General features: G+C 38.5%; 1 protein-coding gene across 2 annotated transcripts in view; it reads right to left on the bottom strand.

Moving 5' to 3' along the window:
- The window catches only part of LOC133141815 (E3 ubiquitin-protein ligase UHRF2-like), a 54,341-nt gene extending 42,004 nt beyond the window's left edge, over window positions 1-12,337 (bottom strand). Inside the window, exon 1 of one of the 2 annotated variants that reach the window (XM_061262580.1) lies at window positions 12,025-12,337. In XM_061262580.1, coding sequence (XP_061118564.1) covers window positions 12,025-12,177 — 153 coding nt within the window. In that variant the 5' untranslated portion in view covers window positions 12,178-12,337. Of the gene's footprint in view, window positions 1-10,878; window positions 10,981-12,024 lie in introns of those variants that run through there. The other variant, XM_061262581.1, reaches the window with a different exon arrangement.
- Window positions 12,338-17,569: the final 5,232 nt, after the last annotated feature.

The following is a 17,569-nucleotide window of genomic DNA, read 5'->3' as shown; positions in this document are numbered from 1 at the left end:
AAGCAATTCAGGCTCAGGAGTACAACGACATTAAACCATCTCGTATTACCGCTGGTTTAATGACAAGAGAACATCTCAACAGCGTTTACAGTGAAACGAGAATGGGGCCATTACAATATCAAAAACTTGTGGTTGTTGTGGTCCTGTGCAAATCCTGTCATTAGCAGCACTACCATAATTACTGTAGAAATGGGTTAATTCTAATTGCCTCAATATGTATCGCATATTGGACTGAAATTGTTTTTGAGGAACTGCAATTGGAAAGTTGCAGGCTCAAATCCTGTGCGTCACACTGCCAAAACCATTTAGAAATGATGTTGCTTAAAAATTGTTTAAACTATTTAAAAATGGAGGCTTAAGCTTCGCTAGTCTCCATGAATAATGAATAATACTGAATAACTATAATACAACCACATTCATTGTTGCACAAATTTGTTTTGTCACAGGTTATCTTTGCCTTCATGTTTTATAAATGAAGCTACTGTTGCTGTTGCACAACAAACTCTCATGGATACACAGAATATATTTATGTTTCATCGGTCATATCGATTTTCCAGAAACATTATATTGGTCGCCAATTTGCCTTTAAGTTTCACTTAAAAAATGGATGAAGACATAAAAATAAATACGGTGGCTTCAGGCACATAAACAATACTGCATGCCAATATCTCAGCATCTGTCAACTGTACAGCCATTATCAGAATTTAACTTCTTCAGTCAATAAAAAAAAAAAGATGGTTACTGAGTTACTGCTGAAAAATAGTGATTGATTTAACGTGGCAACTTACATTTACGACTCTCGTTATGTCTCTCACGACCGTAAGAGAACGCAGTGTTTGACAAAATGCAAAAAGGTTTAGCCAATGAGTGTAGAGGTGACCACCATTACAGTTGTGCAGTGGCCGAGCTCAAGGCGACACACCGAATCGGCAGAGCGGAGGCGAGATTAGCACGGAGAACAACCCGCAGCCGAACGTGGCGGGGAATGCTGGGATACGGCAGGAAACGCCCCGCACCGCTAAAGCACACAGCGCGTTCCCCTCCCCCATCTCCCGCTTCGGAGGGGAGCAGGGAAAAAAAATAGGTCACATTTCTAATCAACAGCGTGTACCCCCAGAGCAGCCCACAACAGTAACATCAAAATCCCCGTCCACCAAACTCTACCTATTTACGTCCATATATATATATATATATATGCATCCTTTTTAAACAGATTCCGTTCTCTCTCAGCAATCACAGGACTGAGCCAAACAACAACGTTGGGTTTTTTGTTTGGTTTTTCCTCTGCTGACCCTCCATGCATCTGTCGCTGGGTTGGAAAAGCAGTGCCTCACATTCACAGACAGGTAATGTACAAAGCACTCCCAATTACTAACGACATTTCAGTTCCAGTGCTAGAATTGGCCAAAATGTAGGCTTTACCAGCTTGACAGAACCACAAATAAGATGCATCCCCAAAAAAAGCCATGATCGCAAAAAGAATACAAATTGAGTCATATAAGCAGAGACCACAAATGCAGAGAGAATTGCATACAGCACCACTGTATTCAAAGTAATATAATCATATAATAATATAATCATATCACAAACCCATTCACTTTAGAAAGGGAGGCAGCAGACCCCGGCTTTCTGTTTGAGGTTCGACAGCACGACAAATTCAGCTTTTCATAATTACATTTTACCGTCAAATTCCCCTGTGCATATTTAGACAGGTGAAATTGTGCAGTCCCATGGGGATTGAAGATGACAGAAATGTTTCCTTTTCCCAATGTTTCCACTGTCTTCAGCAAGTTACCGCTTGTAATGTGGAAGAAAAAAAAAAAACACTACAAGTGTTAAATACGCCGTTATCCTTTTTATCTCCCTCTAAAAAGCAGTGATGTTCAAGGCATACGGTTCTGACGCACACAAAACAGACACTGACACTTTCAGAGAATTACCATATTTTGAGGGTGCAAAAAGACTGATCAAACAGTGACTCTTGGTCAGTGCAATAGTGGGTTTGGGACTGGTGCAGATGGCATACAATCATAGTTGGATGAGGCTATCATTCTCTCGCTTGCTTACTGACATGTAGCACTTGCAGCAAATGGGTAAGACGGGCTGAATCATTTATATGGGGGTGTAGACTGGCATAACGTTTGGGGCGCCGTACTAATGGTTTTAAAAATACACAAGGAGAAAGCTGGTTTTAACACACATGCACAGTTTGTTTAAAATTATAGTAAAAATCATAGACAACATGAACAGCATACATACAGTACGGTTTCTGGAATTCAGATTAAACGGGTAAAATCTAATAACATAGTCCCTTGGAGAAATACTTCAGTTGGGAAGAAGATCACAAATTTACAAATTATGATTTTTTTTTTTTCTCGCCTCCATAGCAGCATTTTAATTACAACATCAACAAGTTAATTCCACAAGCCACAAAAACATGTTTTTCATTTATTTTCTATTACTCTGTAAACAAATGTGCCTGCTGTCTATTCCACAAATGTAAATGTAGTAGATGGTCCTAATCGACTACGTTTGAAACAGCACTCGACAGTTCAAATTCAAAGGGAAAATTAAAAACCAAAATACCATATCCCCCATAATACATATTTCTCCTGTGTACAAAAAAGCAAAAACCTATATTTTAAACTATAGTCTAGGAAGCACCCTCACTCTTCAGTACAATTCAATAAACTTAATCACTTAACCACTGTGAAAGCATTTCATATATCCAATACAACGGCACACACATGCCATGACACCTTGCATTGCAGTCAAGCTCTCTAAATCTACTGCAGTGAAGGTAAAATAACAATTAAAACCATATGGCTTTACTGGTGTGAAAGGTGGTGATGACGCCCTTCTTTAAACTATGACCTTGATGATATGATGCCTGAAATAATTGTTAATTTAATTCTGTTTTGACCCATTTATATGGGGGGTTGTTGCAAAAATTCTGAAATTATGATTTAAGCTTACATATTTCTTTATTTTTTGCATCACTGAATTCTTTTGCTGTGAATGGTGTCCATGCTGTGTGACCTCTAAAGCCAGAACCAGTTACCAGACGAACAAAAACAGTATGGAAAAAAAAAAAAAAGAAAAAAACATTATTCTGCAACATTTTTAATTAAGGAAAAATGGAACGATAATAACAGAGAGCAGAATAGAAGCCCACCAAAGAGGGAAAAACATCTATTCGTTGTGAAAATCCAAGGACACAAATTTCTACCAACTACGGACTTTAACCCTGGGAGGCCAACAGGGTTCTAGTGGACACAGGAGCTGCCTATGGTCTGGACCAGGATTGGCAACAGAGTGAAGGATGAAAGTATTTTCAGATTTGTTTGTTGATTTTACTCACTCTCATTTTCAACAAAAATGAAGCAATGCAAGGTGAAGTGCTACTAACCGGGGGTACTCCGTGTGACTAGCCAGCAACAGTAGTATAACTAGCCAGAATTACCCAAAGTGCAGTACTAGTTTGGGTAAACAGAGACTCACTGTGAACGACTAGCAAATGTTAGTTATATTAATCATGATAATGGGTGTAGAGCAGTGGTCCCTAACCCTGTTCCTGGAGATCTGCTGTCCTGTATGTTTTCACTCCAGCCCAAACAAAGCGGGCCATTTACCATTTACCATTATTCAACAGCTTCAGATCTCACTGAGCTGCTAATTAATAGAATGAGGTGTGCCAAATTAGGGTTGGAGTGACAACCTTCAGGACGGTAGATCTCCAGGAACAGGGCTGGTGACCCCTGGTGTAGAATATTGTTTTGATTGTAGAAGCACAAAATTGAACATACTGTTCAGAGGTGACATCACTTTGGGAAGTAAATTGATCGGTTTGGCCTCCAGATAAACTACCCAAAAGAGCACTGCGCTGAAACTTGACTCCATCGCTCCATCCAACTCCCTTAACTTAAGACGGCCATCACAGAACCTGCCAGCGCTCAAATGGAGAGCAAGGCGTGTCTCCATGCATGGCAACTCATATTGTTCTTAGGTAAGCCAGGACACACACACACACACACACACACACACACAAACAAACAAACACAAACACACACAAACAAACACACACACACAAATGGTACAGATTCACAGTTATGGTAAAAGGGGTCCAGTGTGTCTCCTGGTGCATTACAGGACCATTGTTAAAACTGAACGTTTCATCCAAAACAAGCATTACAAAACTTTATAGCATCTTTGTCACGTTAGCCTAAATGAAGGTAGACATGACAATATCCATAGGCCCAGAGTGTTGATACCAATAACAAAAGCACTTGTTTGACTTATTTTCGTTACATAAGTTAATATTACATTACTGCATGTCAGAACAGCACATGTTCAAAATAAGGAAAAATGAATTGGCAGGATAAACTTCACTATGAGCAGCACCTATTAAAACAAATGTCATTATCTTACAAACAAACACACTGCAATTCAGTCAACTGGCCTCGTTACGCTTAGCGGATCGATATTAACCGAGCCGTAGAAAACAGGGCAATCGGGAAGAAAGGCGAATAATGAAAGCATCGTGAGAAGCAGGTTGCATTCACATGCACGAGCAGAGAAAATGGAGGCTACGAGGGGGGAAGACCGAGGCTGAAAAACAACGTACAGTACGACAGCGGTATCGTCAGACGTGCCTGACAGAAGAAGGTGAATGTGAGGAGGACCATTTACAGGCGCATGGGAGCTGGGCTCAAAGTCAGGCCCGTGAGCAGGAAGGAAGGAAGAAAAAAAAAAAAAAAAAAAAAACGCCGCCATTTTGAAAGGGATTTTGTTCCCGGCAATACATTACAGCGAGAGGCTCATTCTTCAAATTGCTTCACATGTGGAAATCCCCCCCCCCCCCCCGTGCCCCCCCTTTCCCAACCCAAGAGGACAGACGTGCGAGACAAAAATCTGCATTCAACCAGTTCAGAAAGCACGTTTGTCATTAGAGGAGAGGAAAACACACACACTTCACATACCACGGTTCAGCCGTGCCGCAGCACTCGTTCCAGCAGCTGTACGCGTCAACGTTTAGCAAAATCCCTTCATCTTCACAACGGCCCGCTCCACTGCAGCGTACGGCTGGAGACGATGAATGGCTGGTCTGGCAGAATTCTATCCGTATTTATCGATACATTTCATTATTTTTGATTGCATTTAGATGTGTATTCATTTTTAACCACAGAGCGTGCTGCATACTGTGTGGGACAAAGAGAAATATTCTTGATTTGGCTCTGTACCCTACAATTTTAGACTTGTAATCAAACAGTTGCGGTTAAAGTCCTCAGGTTTTACTAAAGACAAGCTGAAATCTAAATTGACTTTTCCCTCAATTTCACCTATTCTTCATAACCATACGAAATGTAATTCTTGCGTATTTTCACACCAATATTTTTTTCATCCACTTCCTGGTAAACAATATTTTATGAGATTTGATGTCATCGTGTACCAGTCGATCAAACGACCTTCAATTTCCAAACAATAGCAGACAGCAGCGGACGTCCTCATCCGCACATCAGTCAAATAGACTCCACGCCCTTCAAAAACGCCCCCCGAAAAATCCCACTTGTGTACTCCAACTGTAACTTATGTTTTCTTATGTATTTCAGGGCATCACAATGTTTGGGACGAATGGCTTCACAGGCATTTCTGACTAGTCAATTGTTTCCAAAGTGCAGTTACAACTGCATCACTATGTAGTCTTGATTACTAGACTTTTGATTAGCTATGGAGTAAGTTATTTGTGTGTCAACATGAGGACCAGAGTTGTGCCAATGACAGTAAAAGAAGCAATTATGGAGGCTGAGAAAAATGTAGGCCAAATCTTAGGCTTACCCAAACCAACCGTTTGAAACATTGTTCAGAAGAGAGGAGGGATGAGCTCAGTAATCGCAAAGGTAGCCAACAAACACCAATCACTATACAATTCTCACCATAAAAAAAACCATGAAACACCTGTGCTTCAATACAAGCAAAGTGATTATGGTGCCATTGTCATAAGTAAATCTTTCCAACCCTAAAATAACAGCTGGTATACACTAGCATTTTGGCCGAAAGGATCTTAAGACATTCGAGAAATGCATCAGCCGAAATATCTGTAAAAATCTAATCACTAATTTAACATACTTTGTGACATTTACCACACTAAATCTGAGAAAACTGTCAGGATATTGTACTTGCATTTCTTTGTTCAAGTAACAACACAACGTTGGAATGCTTTACAAGTTGGTAAACAATGCTGAGCCAGGCATTCCCAATGGCTCAGTCAAATATGAGATCAGGGTTGAAGAGCCGGAAGTGCTCAAAGTGGTAATTCATTGTGTCCATTGAGCCCACATGAGCCACTTGCACTGTGCAATGACATCACTGGGCATCTGTGTTCACATTGGCATGGATATAAAATCAGCAAGCTTGTGTGTGTTTTATTTTATTTTTTTATTTTTTTTACCCAAAATTACATTTTCAATGTAAAAAGTGTATTTAAAACCGTTCTATCAAATCAAAGAGCCCTTCAACATACATAGGTATTACTACCCAATACCTATTATTACCTACATGTCTATACATGGTTCTGGTTGAATTTGTCCATAATTTAAGCCAGTGATCATTTTGACCACAAATCTAATTGTAGTTATATTCTTATGACCAAAATACATTTTATTTTTCATCACATTTTAGTCATTTGAATATTCTTAGTTTTAGTCTATAAAAACTACAGTAGTTTTAATTGGATGAAAAGTAACTAGTTTTAGCCTAAGATTTCTTCCAAGAATCTTTACAGAGCTTCTAAAAAGCTTGGAACCTGCACCATTTGCTGCCACATACCTGCAGGAATATGGAAGGAATATTATGTCACTCTCTTCAGATGCCATATATCCATCTTTAAGTCATAGATCACATCTTGCATTATGCAGAGGTGTTTTTCTACAGGTAAGGGAATAACTACTTGATATTGTAAATATTTACACATTGGAAATGTGCTACTAATGACTTTAGCTGGTTACATATGTTAGCATCTTACAGATAAAAAAATAGATAATAGATGAATAATAAAGTACAGACGTAGGAGTCACAGGACACTTAGATCCGTTACACGTTTCAACCAAACCAGCAGATGTGGATCAGGTCCACCACATAAACATCTAACTGTAATGTCACTAGTCGATCTTAAAGGGGATGCGAAACACGTGGTAAAATGACTAATTTGCTTTTTACCTTAGATAACATATGGCCCCATATTAAAATCTGAGATTGACTCAAATATGTATGCAAAGAAAGAGTCTTGAAATGACTATGACGGAAACCGTGTTTGGCAAATATCTGGCTGCTATTTCTGCGTCGCATCGTATAGAAGCACTATCTGAGATTGTTGAAATTGCACTTAGTCAAATAAGTTACATACCATTGAATTTAGTAGATGCGCTTTTCAGAACAACTTAAAATGCTTGTTGTACCTAATGAAACTGAGTAATCAATCTGAAATTGGCAGATGTAAGATTTGAAAAATAAGTCACATATTTAAATAAAAATGAATAAAAATGAATCATTGTATTACCATGTCTGAAAATAAGTTAATGCATTTCTGTGGAAAAATTTTTTTTAATCTGCACTGAATATACATACGAATATAATATGGAATGAATGTGACTTAATATTACCAATAAAATACTTTCTCCCACTTGGATCAACTGTAGCATTGTGTAGTATAAAGCTTTCATGGAATCACAAAATGTATATTCCAGATATAAATATTGGCAGGCTAGAAATGTAGTACAGTAGTCATTACACCCCCCCATGCCAGCACTACTTATGACTGGAGGTCACAGTCCACCCCTTGAGGAGTGAAGGGTCCAGCATCTCTTGTACACTACATTCCAATGTAGCATGGTGAATGTGTTCCCCCTTAGGTTACACAAATATTAATCTTGTCTAACCTAGATTTAAATATTCTTAACCTTATTTTTAAATAGTTAAAATCTGTGTGGCTATGCAGACAAAAGCAGTCATTTTTTGTCACCTTAAGCCAGTAATAGTAAACAAATATTTTCACTATACATACATTTCTTTTTAAATGAAAATGGTTCAGTAATATAATAAAATATAATATATTATAATATAATAATAGTATTGGTTTATAGGGAATCCCTCCACAGGAATCTTATGAATCTAGCAGCTTGCCCATTATGGATATGAGCTAACACTGTAAACCATTATAGTTCACTCTTTAAATCAATATTTATATTAGTTTCATTTGATGTATAAACAATTAAAAGTATGAGATCGCCTTGCATTTCATACTAAATCCAGCCAGCAATTTACAGACGGTGAAAAGGCAGCATATATATAATAGCTTCTAAATGTGGCGTCTCGCGGTTCATGACACAACCTACTTGTCTACAGATAAGGTCTATTTTCTTACCCAAGTAACAGGGTGGAAGAGGACGAGAACACCATAGGCCTACGTTTTCATTAACAAGAGTCCGAGAAAACGATCTTCAGCACGGAATGACACACTGCTGCCTCCAGACCACTGCGGCCCGAATCCTGCCGTTTTGTAGCATGACTGTTCTGCAAGTTTCCTGCCACAAATATGGTCTTTAGCAACTTCATGACTGTAGCATTCTACGCTCATCTGTAAGTTTGGAATAGGTTCTTAAATTGCTTGTGCATCATCGGTGATGTGCCACAGGCAACACTAAAAATGTAATTTACAAAACAATGGAATTTCCACATATGGTGAGGGGCAATCGTCATTCCAGGTTTATAGGGAATCAACCGACACTTTTTTATTTTTTTAATTTGAAACACAGGGAGCCAGTTCTTTCTCTCCAAAAAACATTGTTATCTGTGAAAATCAGGTAGTAGGGAAAACAAAACAATGAATAATTGTCTGTCTGGTTTCAAATGTATTTAGGCAAAATATTGATGCCGCCATTAAAAAGTACACCACTTAACCCAGACAACAACATGCACATTCCATGAGACCCTGCACAGCTCTCTAACCTTCCTGCAATGAAGAAGAACACTTATTCAAACCCTGTACCTCTTCACTGACATTGACAGAGGCCATGTTCTTTAAAATCTCTCATGACATTTTCAACAGTATAATTTTACATGAGTTCATCAGGGGGGGAAAAAAAGAATATAGGTATGTTATTTTCTTGGTACATACATTTACTTTCACGGTTCTCCAAAGAGCACCGTAACTGCTAATGCAATGAATTGGCAGTGAGCAATCTGGCTCCTGCGTTGTATCGCTGGTCACAGAGATTAATGCTAATAATTAAGTTTGGTCCAAATACAAAGGAATGACATTCACAGGGGTAGCACACAGCCCATTTCACTTTGATGCCATTGTTTACTTAGACGATTTATGCCATTCTATGGTCTTCAATAAATTGTGTAGACATAAACTAAATAATGCTAGCTGAGGGTGACAGGTGAATGCATATCTTGTTTTATTGTTATTGCTTGCACGCTCAAAATCACAGCATTAACTAAATTCAGCTCTGTCTGGACAAACTGTGGTTACAGTCCAAGTCCACCTTCTGCATTGAAGTTGAATGCAACATAACACAAAAACTGACATTTGAAATGGATTCATATCTAATATCTACCAGTCAGACAATTACAGACAATACTCGAACCACACTCATGCCTAACTTACGGTATGCTGTCCTTAAGTAAGTTCACTACACTTATGCACGTAATATGTCAATGACTGTCAGCTACACATTCCTAGTGACTACTCACTGTAACCAATACTTCCATAAAATAATTGAACACTTAGTTTCCATTATATATCGCACTAGTAAAGTGAAGGGACTGCTTGCAATAACAAAATAGGCAATGGTGTGTCAGGTGCCAAACAATGCCCAATTTTCACAGAAGCCAGCAAGAGGGGATTTTTTTTCATTTTCCCACTACTGTCTCCCAAATTGATTGCCATTGCAAGCATTCGTAAGCAATTGTATTCGCACGCCAATCTTTTGCTGCAACCTCCTTTTGACCATTCAAGACACGCGATGCCAGTGGCTGTCACGGTCCAGTTCACACTCCACCAGTCAGGCTGGCACAGATCCGCAGCTTCTGCAGCTTATGAAGGGAGACAGGGCGTCCGACTCACCAAAGGGGCCGGCTGGTATGCAACGGGCGAAATTCCTCACACCCGGGGCAACACTGACTACGGCCACCATGACGTCTAGCAACAGCCAGGGCAGGCGCAGTCCCGATGTGACACCTTCCTGCCCATCCACCCTTTAGAACAGCGTCTTAATGGGAGGAGCAAACCAGCAGTCCCAGAGTACTTTCATGCCTGTAGCCGAGTGGCTAAGGTACATGACTGGGGCCCGGAAGGTTGGAGGTTCAAGCCCCGGTGTAGCCACAATAAGATCCGTACACAGCTGCTGGGCCCTTGAGCAAGGCTCTTAAGCCTGCACCGTTCCAGGGGGGACTGTCACCTGCTTAATCTAATACAACTGTAGGCCACTTTGTATAAAAGTGTCAGCAAATTAACAAATAATTATTAAATGAGCCTTTTTTGATTCCATTCAAACACACAAATAGCATTTTCCTATATTCTCAGGGTTCTACTCAACAGCTCGCAAATCGATGCATTATTTTTTATAAAAAGGGTTTGTCTATACTCTGCTATATTATATAACACACCACATTCAGAACGGACATTTTCCTCGCGGTGGTGCAAAATCTGACAGAAACATTTTTCAAAAGTGCTTGAGCTCAAACACACGCATTTAAGACGGTCAAATATGAATCGCACGCACTTTCGGGGAATTCGGCAGAGATACCTCAGTAAAAACCGCTAAACAGAAGAAGCTCGACCACCACCCACATAATCACTGAAAACACGTAGCTCACCGACGGTAGAGTGCATATACATCGTACTTCTCAAGGTAGTCGCGTACGTAATCCCAGAGGAAAGCTTCCAGCGCGTTCAATGTGCACCGCTCTTAACATTATGGCATGTAGACAAAGAATTTAAATTCATCACATGGTAATTGCGAGACGTTTCCAAATCAAGGAAGTCAAAATATGACAACAATCACAAGCATTTGTTCGGTGCAGTGACGTTGACAGTGTCAAACGATCAGCGCGCTGGTTTGTAAACAGTTCCTTTTTTCTGCTTTGGATGGCAAAGCACGTGCAGTTACGCATCCTTCATAAGTGTAAACAAATGAAGACTACAAGCGCTGAGACAACATGCCACAATTCTAGACCTGTGGAGGAGGCCAACCAGCAATCTAGCTACATGCAATTTATGTAAAACGTAGAAATCGAACACCTCACATATTATATATTTTCTTGAAATCAATCCAGTCAGCTTTTTGAAATATATTTTCTTGAACGTACCGTACAATTAAATGTAGGCTAGCCGTGACGACCGTAACCAAACTAAATAGCATTTAACTAATGTTATGCCAATGTTAGCCAAGCATCGCATCTACCAACTACAGCATAAACCCATCTTGTTACCTAGTTGAAATAATTTACAGTTTTTCCAAAATTCAACCGAATACAATTGAACATGTTATAGCTAGCTAGCTGCAGTTATTTTAAAATGAGCTAAATAGGATGTTAGTTTTGCTACTGGAATTTTTGGAACAAAATTGGAAAGGTTAAAGCAATGTTTAAATTGCAATTATAGGGCTAGCTGGCAAGTTATCAGAAAAGAAAGGCTAGTTAACGATTCCTCTCAAGCAAGAACGAGAAATATAGCTAGCTAACAAGCTACGAAAATACTATTCTCGCTAGCTAGTTAGCTAACAGTTGAGACTAGCTTTTACTGTGAATAGTAGTTCAGCTAGCAGTAGCTGACCAGTTAGCGTTAGCCTACGTCCCTTAATTCTTGCGCAAGTGCTGCTAGCTAGCTAGCTAGGTAGCGAACTCCCATCAAAACAGGAAGCTTGTAGCGCTGTGTGGCACGTTAGCAGCATTTAATCCTGGAACAAAATGCACAAAGGAAGAAAAAAAACACAAAATCCTGTACGCGCATTTAATTCTTACCTGTTTTCCCCTGTAAAATAGTCGCTGGTGTTCCGGGCTTACATTGAAGATCTCCTGAATTTTCAGCCTTAGATACTCAATTTTAGTTAATCTGGAAAGATCTTCTATGGTGCGGGTCTCTTTTCCGTCTATGGTCCGTATCTGAATCCACATCGTTCCCGTGTTGTATAATATCAAAAAAAATGTTAGCTATCTAAAACAGTTTTCAACAATTGAGGGGGTGTGGGGGGAAAAGGGAAACGACTATAAAAGCAGTGTTCAGTGCTCCATTGCGAGCAGCTCTGCAGGGGAGAGTGTTTATTGCAGGAGGTGTTTCACATGGGGTCACGGCGCCAAGCAAATCTCGCGAAATAAAATCCACCAGTTTCTCTTTAAAGACACAGATCCCCTTTCTGTAGTTCCCCCGCTAGCACAAATGCAATTTTCAAGTTTAATTTCCCCCCAATTAATTTCCCGTAAGTGTAACAACCTCCCTGTTAATTAACTCAGACTGTACTGCAAAATAAAATGCAGATCGACTTAGCCTATATCTAATACAGTAAACCAAGTGCTCTTTGAAGATGCGGGGGAAATGAAGTACCTCGTGCAAATGATACAATTCCTAAATCTAGCATTTTAGTAACAGTAATGTCACGTGTCAATTCGTTACTGTATAATTTTACTGTGCACTATTTCTTAGTTAAATCTGTTAAGGAGTTCAGTTCACAATTTAACTTCCTTAAGAGTCAGTGACTTGTAACGGTAAAGAGCTCCAGAGATGTTCTGTTCAAAAATTGTAGGGGGAGGGTTTATTCTATGTAACTTCCAAAGTCCATAGCCCACTTAATGTGCATATTCTTGCTGGCCCACCCCTTATTAAAATGTAGCCAAATATATTCAGATAAGGAGTTTTAACATTTTAAATATTGGGAAAGTGACATTTGTAAATATTCAGAATCCTGACCTAAATAAAACATGTGTAATATATTTTCTGTGATATCATTTGAATTTATTGATTGGTATAAACTTGGTGGATGAACCTCAACCAACGTAGCAGTTTGCAAGTTAATTTACCAGATGTTTTTAGCCAAATAAACTTACAGAAGTGCATTTCACATGCTAAGTAAACACCACTAGAGCAAAAGACTACAATTACAGTCATACAGTGTCACCATCCAGGTGCATGCTGCCTGCTAAATGAATAGATAAGGTTTAGTAACCTTCCTAATGTGTAACCTTCTTTTCTGTTGGTGGGTATCTTCTAATATTGTTTTGTTTTTTTACCTTGTGAGTATTTTATTATCCATTTATAACTTCACAATCACAAGTTTTTTATTTTATGGTCACAAGACCATATCTTACAATATGCCACACATTTTCTTGTCTTCTAAATTCACTCATTATATTTCTTATAGTGAAGACAAAGTTAAATTACATTACCTGGCTATAATAGACTAATGTTAGAACACACTTTTCTAGAATAGATTGTTTGTGGTTTTATGTGGCTTTACATTATGTATGTTAGAAAAATGGTTCTGCCTTTTGAGTCTATTATTGCCTTTGCAAACATGAGGGCCAGAGTTGTGCCATGGACAGTCAAGCCATTATGAGGCTGAGAAAAAAAGGCTACCGAAACAATAGGCTTACCGAAACAAACCTTTTAGTTGCCTTGCTGTGGGATGATGCACCGTCCAGTGGGTTTGGAGGTATTTGATTGAACTTGCACAGATAAACTACTTCTGTACACTTCAGGACTCATTTTGCTGCTGTTATCAGTAGTTACATTGTCAATGAAGGCAAGTGAGCCAGCACCTGTGGCAGCCATACATGCCCAAACTATAACACACCCACCACCATGTTTCACCATTGAAGCTTTGATTCTTGGGAAATTCCTTGTTCTTGCTATGATACAAGTCAATCTTGGTCCCTTCTGTCCATAAGACCTTTTCACAGAACTCTGCAGGCAGTTTGGTGCTTTGTAACAAAGTGTATCCTGGCCATTCTGTTTTGCAGCTAACTAGTGGCTTGCATCTTGCAGTGTAGCCTCTGGAGACCTGTTTGTGAAGTCAGATAGCAGTCACAGACACATCCACATCTGCCAGAGTCTGGCAATGCAAAAAAAAGCATTATCTCTTTGAAGAATCTCTTTACCATTGTGCTTGTGTGTGTTTGTGTTTTCACATGAATGAAGACTCAAAGATGAATCTTGTTTGAGTCAAATTTGATCCACAGAACTACCTACAACTTTTCAATGCCGCATGCCATACTATGAACAGTCAATATTCTCTGCCAGGTCTTATTTGATGCATGACCACCAATATAAAAAAAATGTCAACGACCTTCAGAATTGACCTTCAGGTTTTGCTGTGTTTATATAGCTGTTTTTGAGGATACCATGAAGCCTTGTTCAAATAAAAAAAAAATAGATGGTACTTACTACATATCTTAACTTGAAAAATGTACCTGAACACAATAGAAGGGGTAAGACATTTGCAAAATAAACACCATCGTAAAACAAGGGCACAGAGGAGTCAAGGCCACAAGCAGTGGCTGTTGAGTGCTTGAAAAGATGGGACAGTCAGCTGGCAAGAGGATGCTGAACAGAGAGGTCTGGTGGGAATGTATGGTGTAATCATTGTCTGTGGATAGGGAGAGGCAGCACCATTTCCAGTTTGGTTTGCCAGCCTGAGTGATTTGAATTAAAGTCAATGTATCCAATCCAATGTACAACTCGCAATCATATTAAAATTAAGATGAGTAAAAGTTAGAAAACAAAGATAAAGGATTCAACAATAAGAGGTTGAGGAACTACTTTAACAAATCATTTAATTTGATTAAATTAAACAAGATATAGTCGCACAAGAAATGAATAACAGAAAATAACAAGCTACAGATTGTCTCTCCAAAGCATACTGAAATGGACTCTTTGGTCTTCTCAAGAGTTTGTTTCTAAATTAAATAATGGCTGTCCTACTAAGTTTAGAAACGGTCAAATGTTTTATTTTATTTTGGTAGGCCTGACCAGGAATCTCTAGCATATGGCCTGTATACAGAGTTAAAGAACTGTAATGCACAGTAAACGATCACATGCTGTAAGGTGTGCCAGAGTAAGATTTCCAAGAAACCTGGCTCTGGCTTTTTAGGTTTCCTAGAGGGTGACAACAGGCTAAATGTTTTCTCCTAGGATAGGACTATCAAGTGTATGGAGCTCTCCTGACATTAACATGTCAAAACAAATCCATATACACAGTAGTGCATGTGTAACAGGTGTAAAGGTTAATCTGATTGGTGTGAGTATAGTATGCTTTAGAATACAATCTGGCAAACCCATCTAAACAACTCTCACAACCCACCAGCAACTTTAAACGCACATAGTTACAGAAAGTAATACTAAATACGATAATTTATATTATAAATATTTTCGACACCATTTATAACAGGGATCCTCAAATCTGGCCCTTAAATACAAATCTGGCTCCGGTTTAATTTCCTCCCAAGTAATTAACAAAACAATTAGTGCTGCTGACCACCATATGGTTGGAAAACCAGCAGATCTGCCCTCGAGGACTGTGATTTAAGGAACAGACTCAGACTGGAGAAATATGTCGACAGAAACCAAAACTTTATAAAGAAAAAATAATCTGACAGACCACAAAGGCTGATAAGTGTCCTGCCTCCAGGTTGTTCACTTGCACTTGCAAGAATAGACTTGCAATAGGTTGCAAGCGTAAAACTGCTGCAATAGATTTGTTTGGGTTTAAGTCTCCCTCTAGTGGTAACACAACATATGCTATGAAAACCACTAATAACACAAAGATCCCTCAACAACATATATTGAAATATTAGGTAAGGTATATATTAGGTAACAAATTTAAACATTGCACTTAAGGATAAATTATGACTGTTAATTGCAGACACAATTCACCTTATAAAAGCATGCCATAGCTCTCATCCAATTTCATTCATGAAAAGTAATATACTGTAAATAAATACAGTACAATGAAGCATAACTCCTTGTTGTTGTGATACCACAATCTAGAGTTGAGTCCAGGCTATGCTAGGGGAAAAATGTGACCAGGAGTCTCATAAGTTAGTTCTCAGTTCTTAGAACCTCCTTGGACTTCTGCTCTGTACATTTTTTTTACATTTTTTAATGGCTTTTACATTTTTTAATGGCTGAGTTACAACAATTTATTGTATATTTATATGTATATTTATATGGCTAAATTTAATCTTGAGCCCCCTGTAAAATGTGCTGTAAATATGAATTTGGTGCCCCTATGTACTATAAAAATAGACTTGATTATTATCATAGCAAGAGTGTAATTCTGTACACTTTGTGCTTTTCTGTTCACACCAAGCTAACTGCTTGAGATAAAGCACCTGTTGTGTATCTGTGGGTTGGATAAAAAAAAACCCTGTTTGAGTTGTCCATTTGTCAGTCACTTGGTGACAAGCTGCTGGCATAACAGAATGAAATGAAGTTAGACATTTTCCTATTCTTCTATTTTATGGATTCAAGACTATCAAAGTCGTATCATTTTATTCTGAAACTATATGAAATATTTTTTAAGGGAACCACAATTATCTTATCACAAATTATAATAAAAGGCTCATGGCTGTCATCTTTGCCAGGGGTGTTGCACAAAGTACTAAACCAGGGGTGCCAATAATTGTGGAGACCACCCTATATTCTATACCATATTCTTTACCATCCATTGGCTAAATACCATGTGGCTATAGGACCAGCAACACAGGAACACAACCATTGGTGGTTATAAACACTCAAATTAGAAAAGGCAAAATGTATAGAATTATCTTTTAACTTTTCAACTTTTCATGTACTCATAGTGTATGCACAAATATCAGCAGCTATAACATGTTTTTAATACAAGCTCTTTATACAATTAACAATCACTGACATGCATGTTTTGGAACTTGTGACCCTAAAAATGAGACTCACACACCACTTATTATTGTTGTTTGTCCGTTCGACATATTTACATTGTATGGTTTTAAATAAGACGTTGACAAAGGGTGTCAAACTCTTGAAATCTTAATAAGGTCTTGGAGGTCCAGCAGTGTATTTGCTTATGTTGTTCTAATTACCTTGGCTAAACTGCCAATTTATACAGGTGTCTCTTATATTTATTGCATTTCCCATAAAACAGCAGACAAGTAATCTTTAGATATGGAGTCTGATCAAAAAATACCAAACTATGTAAATGACTCTGGTAGTTGGAAAATAAGTTATTGACAAAAGGAGTTTGGAGGAAAACAGAGATCTGACCTAGGGTGATTTGTAAATTGGATATTTCTGACATACACAGAAGTTACAGTATAACAAAAGTTACTGGTGACCTTATTTTATTGGAACCTCGGGAAACCAATGGAATATTGTGCTAGCCATGTTGTGAAATATGAGGCACGTACGCAAAATGTGTATTTACATATTTTTAATAAATAGAATTACATTGAATCTAGTCAAGGCTGGCCCAACATGCATTCAAAATATAAAAACACGACCAAACTAAAATCAGTGACACTGACGTCAGAGCGACAGGAC

Source organism: Conger conger, chromosome 12, assembly GCF_963514075.1.
Source record: "Conger conger chromosome 12, fConCon1.1, whole genome shotgun sequence".
Classification (NCBI taxonomy): domain Eukaryota; kingdom Metazoa; phylum Chordata; class Actinopteri; order Anguilliformes; family Congridae; genus Conger; species Conger conger.
This window is presented reverse-complemented; position numbering and strand designations above follow the sequence as displayed.